Genomic DNA, 6,703 nt, shown 5'->3' with positions numbered 1-6,703 from the left:
CTGTGTGGGTTCTTAAATGTAATTTTAATTTCCCCGTTTGAGTACATTTGTATTCACACAAGTGACATGAGTATATTTGGTTTTTCACCTGTGTGGATTCTTAAATGTAATTTTCTAGTGTCCTGTTGCGTGCCTTTTTATTTACACAAGTGACATGAGTATGGTTTTTCACCTGTGTGGGTTCTTAAATGTAATTTTAATTTCCCCGTTTGAGTACATTTATATCCACACAAGTGACAAGAGTACTATTATTCACCTGTGTGTGTTCTCATATGTTTTTTTAAACTGCTATTGACTGTACATGTGTACTCACACAAGTGACATGAGTATGGTTTTTCACCTGTGTGGATTCTTAAATGTCATTTTCTAGTGTCCTGTTGCGTGCCTTTTTATTCACACAAGTGACATGAGTATGGTTTTTCACCTGTGTGGGTTCTTAAATGTAATTTTAATTTCCCCGTTTGAGTACATTTGTATTCACACAAGTGACATGAGTATATTTGGTTTTTCACCTGTGTGGATTCTTAAATGTAATTTTCTAGTGTCCTGTTGCGTGCCTTTTTATTTACACAAGTGACATGAGTATGGTTTTTCACCTGTGTGGGTTCTTAAATGTAATTTTAATTTCCCCGTTTGAGTACATTTGTATTCACACAAGTGACATGAGTATATTTGGTTTTTCACCTGTGTGGATTCTTAAATGTAATTTTCTAGTGTCCTGTTGCGTGCCTTTTTATTTACACAAGTGACATGAGTATGGTTTTTCACCTGTGTGGGTTCTTAAATGTAATTTTAATTTCCCCGTTTGAGTACATTTGTATTCACACAAGTGACATGAGTATATTTGGTTTTTCACCTGTGTGGATTCTTAAATGTAATTTTCTAGTGTGCTGTTGCGTGCCTTTTTATTTACACAAGTGACATGAGTATGGTTTTTCACCTGTGTGGGTTCTTAAATGTAATTTTAATTTCCCCGTTTGAGTACATTTATATCCACACAAGTGACAAGAGTACTATTATTCACCTGTGTGTGTTCTCATATGTTTTTTTAAACTGCTATTGACTGTACATGTGTACTCACACAAGTGACATGAGTATGGTTTTTCACCTGTGTGGATTCTTAAATGTCATTTTCTAGTGTCCTGTTTGTAGTATATTGAAGGTACTTATGAAAAAGTAATAAATGAGTTGGCATCCGACCGCAGTGTTTTATTGACGTATCTTACACTGGCGACGAGGCGGGTTATTTTTTTTATATTGTACGCGTGCGAAGTAATTAGTTAAAAGTGTTAACATGCCATTTGGTAAAATCGAACCGTTCGATTTGTTTTGTGGACAATGGACAACATATGTGCGACGTGTAGAACAATTTATTTTCCTAAATGACATAAAGGAGACGCATCGGGTCGCCACGTTGGTGACTTTAGTAGGCGATCGTACATATAATTTGATGTGTGACTTGTGTGCACCTGATAGACCGGAGGATAAAACTTTCGAACAGTTAGTGCAAATTGTAAAAAGTCACGTAGAACCGCAACGTTCGGTGTACGCCGAAAGGGAAATGTTTCGACAACGACGGCAAAAGGCAGAAGAAAGCATCGGCGAATTTTTGCAACAGTTAAAACATTTAGCTTCGTCATGCAATTTTGCCCAGAATTTAGAAGAAAACTTATGTGAGCAATTCGTCACGGGCTTGCGGAGCACGGAGATTAAATCACGATTGCTATTTGATGCGAAATTAACCTATAAACGGGCGGTGGAGCTAGCTCTAAATTTGGAAGCCACGGAGAAGCATGTGGAGCGGGTGAGCGGCCGCGTCAGCGTGAGCGGTGCTGTGCGCTCCAGGGACCTCGGCGACGACGTGGCGGCGGCGGTGACGGCGGTCAGCGCGGGCGCAAGCGGCGGCGTTTCACAGGCGGGCGGCGAGCCGTTGCACGCGCTGCGCAGCGGGCCGGCCGTGGCGGCGCGACCGGCTGCGGCGCAACCGCCGTGTTGGAGATGTGGTAAACCACATCGTGCAGATAAGTGTCGTTTTAAGCAATATACGTGTGGCCAATGTAATGTAAAAGGGCATTTAAAAATAATGTGCAAAGCGTCGAATAGTAGAACAGCCGGCACGCGACACAATTTTGTGGAGGAGGACTCCGACTGTGAAATGTATAATATTTGTGCGGTTTCTTGCGGAGATAAGCCTTACTTTATAGACGTTAAGGTTGGTGATGTAATGTTAAAATGTGAACTAGACACTGGAAGTAAGATTTCGGCAATTAATGAGAATTGTTACAAGCGATTTTTTTCCAACTATAAAATTCTTAAGGATTCGATTAAGTTATGTTCGTATTCCGGGTCGCGTATAGAAACGATTGGATATATTGTAGTAAACGCGTCGATTGATGATAATTTTCAAGATAATTTACAACTGTACGTAATCAAGAATGGTAGTCGTCCTTTGTTAGGTAGAAATTGGATTCAAAGATTTAATATAAATGGATTGTGTATTAATAATATTTCACTTGATGTTAACGAGCAGCGAAATCGGTTCATTGAAGATTTAAAAAATAATTATCCTAACGTCTTTACAGATAAGTTAGGTGAATGTAAAAAACAGTTTCGCTTGCAATTGACTGATAACAAACCGGTTTACTTACGCGCGCGGCCCGTACCGCTCGCATTGCGCACCGCGGTGGAGAGGGAAATAAATCGTCTAGAAAAAGAGGGATCGATTTATCAAGTTGAACATTCCGATTATGGTACACCTATAGTACCTATCATTAAACCATCCGGGGACATCCGCATATGCGGCGATTACAAATCTACAATAAATCCGAAATTAAAAATTGATCAATATCCGCTTCCGCGAATAGAGGAACTGTTTGCGGCCCTAAGCGGTGGGCAGGAGTTTTCAAAAATAGATCTGACAACCGCGTATATGCAAGTACCTCTCCACCCCGATTCGCAGGCGTGCACGGCCATCACCACACACGTTGGTACTTATGTATTTAAGCGTACTCCCTATGGTTTAAATTGCATTCCACAAATGTTTCAAAAAATTATGGAGGAGACCCTTAGGGGCTTACCGAATACTGTAGTGTTCCTAGATGATATTTGTGTTACAGGAAAAGATAGGGAGACGCATAAAAAAAATCTGAGAGCGGTAATAGAAAGGTTGGCAAACATGGGTCTTACTGTTAAGTTGAATAAATGTAATTTTTTACAAGAGAGTGTATCGTATTTAGGCTTTATTATTGATAGGCACGGTTTACATCCGGACATGGCCAAGGTTGATGCGATCGTGAAGGCTCCGGAACCGATGAACGTGACTCAATTAAAGGCATTTTTAGGATTAGTTAATTATTATGGCAAATTCGTTCCTAATTTAAGTACATTACTCCATCCCTTATATGCCTTGTTAAAAAAAAATCAGTCGTGGTATTGGAATACAAATTGTGAAATCGCATTCAGAAAAATAAAAAACATTTTAGCTAGCGACAAGGTGTTGTGTCACTACGAGGCGGAACTTCCGGTGGTGCTGTCGGTGGACAGCAGCGCGTACGGCGTGGGCGCGGTGCTCGCGCACACCTTCCCCGACGGTTCCGAGCGCCCTATAAGCTGCGCCTCCAGGACGCTTTCCGACGCCGAAAAGAATTACAGTCAATTAGACAAAGAGGCGCTCGCTATTATGTACGGAGTGCAAAAACATCATCAATATTTATTCGGCAGGAAATTCACGTTAAAAACTGATCACAAACCATTGGTATATATTTTTGGACCTAAAGGCTGTATTCCACAGACTGCGGCGAGTCGGCTACAACGTTGGGCCGCCAAACTAGCCGCGTACGATTTTAATATTGATTTTGTAAAATCAAAGTGCAACGGCAACGCGGACGCGTTGTCGCGCTTGCCGCTAGAGGGAGACGGCAGCGGCGGCGCATCGAGTGCGCCGGATAAACATTATTTAATGTACGTTGATGAAACTTTACCAGTTAATTTTAAAGAAATAGCATTAGCAACAACTAAAGATAAATTGTTAAGTAGAATTTTTGGATATATTATGTTTGGCTGGCCGGGAAAGTGTTCAGATGATGAAAAGGCTTTTTATGTCAGACGTGCAGATTTGAATATTGATCACGGCTGTATTTTGTATAAATATCGTCTGGTGATACCGCAAACATTACAAAAACGCGTGCTGTTAGAAATTCACGATGGTCATTTAGGCATTGTAAAAATGAAGTCCATCGCTAGGAATTATGTTTATTGGCCGGCACTCGATAAAGATATCGAGTTGATAGGAAACAAGTGCGAGGCGTGTCGCAGCGTACGCGACGCCCCCCCGCGCGCCGTCCTCCATCCCTGGGAGTTTCCCGCCGCGCCTTGGCAGCGACTGCACGCTGACTTTGCGCAGCTGCACGGCAAGTATTATATTATCCTAGTGGATGCCCATAGTAAGTGGCTCGAGGCGGAGGAAATACGTAGCACATCGGCGTATCACACCATAAAATTTCTTAGAAGTTTATTTGCGAGGTTCGGCCTACCGGAAAAGCTCGTTACGGATAACGGGCCTCCGTTTCAAAGCGCGGAATTTAGGGAATTTTGTGATAGAAATATGATACGTCACATAACTTCTTCGCCCTATAGACCGCAAGGTAACGGTGCAGCCGAGAACTGTGTTAAAATAGTAAAAAAAACTATTAAGAAAGCCGTTATAGAAGGTAGGGACATCCATACTAGTTTATATCGGTTTCTAATGCAGTATAGAAATTGTGAACATGCAACAACAGGGGTTGCGCCCGCGGTGGCGCTCCTCGGACATCGGTTGCGTAACAGGCTAGACGTGATGCGCCCGAGCACCGCAAAAATAGTCGAGGAAGCGCAGGACAAACAAGTACTCAACTCCTCGGGACTCGCTAGAAACTTTAAGGTAGGGGATAAAATATTATCTAGAAATTATTCAACTAATAAGCATAAGTGGGTCGAAGGGAAAATTTTACAACAAACCGGTCCGGTGTCGTATAAAATTATGAATAATGATGGGGATGTATACCGTAGGCACACGGACCAAATTTTACCTCGGAGTAACAATAGGTTCTCATGGGACATAGAAAACGAATCGGATAATTATAGTAACATGGATGAGTACGTCAACACGAGACCGCGGAATAGAAATAACAATTATGAAGGTGATACTTTCGATATTGATTACGATACGTACACGACGGCTCAGCCGCAGCCCGACAGTGACACAGGCACTGCGTCGGCGCCGACCACTGAGGCTGTAGGGCCAGCGGAGGCTGAAGATACCACCTGGGCGGTTCCCGGAAGTTCCAACCAGGTGAGCACGTTATCCGGAGAATTAAATGAGAGGGCAAAAAGAGCGCTTCGTCGCGAATGGCGAAGGAAAGGGATGGAGTAAGGTCAAGTAAAAAAAAAAAAAATCGTTACAGCACTTGGTCACATTTATCGCATTTCCTTTGGTTTTCTTGTCGTTTGATTAAACAAGCTTTTTGTTAGATATTAGTAAAATGTAATAATTAATATTAAAATTAATATCAACATAAAGTAAGTTATATGATGTAAGATGAATAATTAGTTTCACTTGGTGGAGGAAGAAAATAGTAGATGTAAGTTAAACTTGTTAAAATGCATTTAAAAAAAAAAAAAAAAATCTGTAAGTTTATTTAGTTCATAGATTATCAAAATGTTATTAATTAGGAGAGAGATGTGTAGTATATTGAAGGTACTTATGAAAAAGTAATAAATGAGTTGGCATCCGACCGCAGTGTTTTATTGACGTATCTTACACTGTTGCGTGCCTTTTTATTCACACAAGTGACATGAGTATGGTTTTTCACCTGTGTGGGTTCTTCAATGTAATTTTAATTTCCCCGTTTGAGTACATTTGTATTCACACAAGTGACATGAGTATATTTGGTTTTTCACCTGTGTGGATTCTTAAATGTAATTTTCTAGTGTCCTGTTGCGTGCCTTTTTATTTACACAAGTGACATGAGTATGGTTTTTCACCTGTGTGGGTTCTTAAATGTAATTTTAATTTACCCGTTTGAGTACATTTATATCCACACAAGTGACAAGAGTACTATTATTCACCTGTGTGTGTTCTCATATGTTTTTTTAAACTGCTATTGACTGTACATGTGTACTCACACAAGTGACATGAGTATGGTTTTTCACCTGTGTGGATTCTTAAATGTAATTTTCTAGTGTCCTGTTGCGTGCCTTTTTATTTACACAAGTGACATGAGTATGGTTTTTCACCTGTGTGGGTTCTTAAATGTAATTTTAATTTCCCCGTTTGAGTACATTTGTATTCACACAAGTGACATGAGTATATTTGGTTTTTCACCTGTGTGGATTCTTAAATGTAATTTTCTAGTGTCCTGTTGCGTGCCTTTTTATTTACACAAGTGACATGAGTATGGTTTTTCACCTGTGTGGGTTCTTAAATGTAATTTTAATTTCCCCGTTTGAGTACATTTGTATTCACACAAGTGACATGAGTATATTTGGTTTTTCACCTGTGTGGATTCTTAAATGTAATTTTCTAGTGTCCTGTTGCGTGCCTTTTTATTTACACAAGTGACATGAGTATGGTTTTTCACCTGTGTGGGTTCTTAAATGTAATTTTAATTTCCCCGTTTGAGTACATTTATATCCACACAAGTGACAAGAGTACTATTATTCACCT

The 6,703-nt window shown here is 40.4% G+C and overlaps 1 protein-coding gene across 1 annotated transcript; it reads left to right on the top strand.

Annotated features, from left to right (window-relative positions):
* Positions 1-1,561: 1,561 nt before the first annotated feature.
* LOC123722887 (uncharacterized protein K02A2.6-like) lies at positions 1,562-5,410 on the top strand. Its single transcript, XM_045685452.1, has 4 exons — positions 1,562-2,003; positions 2,583-2,987; positions 3,237-3,380; positions 3,483-5,410. The coding sequence occupies exons 1-4, from the start codon at positions 1,562-1,564 to the stop codon at positions 5,408-5,410; spliced, it is 2,919 nt and encodes a 972-aa protein (XP_045541408.1).
* Positions 5,411-6,703: the final 1,293 nt, after the last annotated feature.

The sequence above is a fragment of the Papilio machaon genome, chromosome W, assembly GCF_912999745.1.
Source record: "Papilio machaon chromosome W, ilPapMach1.1, whole genome shotgun sequence".
Lineage (NCBI taxonomy): Eukaryota > Metazoa > Arthropoda > Insecta > Lepidoptera > Papilionidae > Papilio > Papilio machaon.
The sequence above is the reverse complement of the archived record's forward strand: the minus strand, read 5'-3'. Positions and strand labels throughout refer to the sequence as shown.

Excerpts from the sequence above, each read along its gene's own strand:
- LOC123722887 (XM_045685452.1), top strand. The coding sequence starts at position 1,562 with ATGTTTCGACAACGACGGCAAAAGGCAGAAGAAAGCATCGGCGAATTT. Across the intron at positions 2,988-3,236 it reads GGCCATCACCACACACGTTG|GCTTTATTATTGATAGGCAC; the intron begins GTACTTATGTAT and ends TATCGTATTTAG. Across the intron at positions 3,381-3,482 it reads CAAATTCGTTCCTAATTTAA|CTAGCGACAAGGTGTTGTGT; the intron begins GTACATTACTCC and ends AAAACATTTTAG.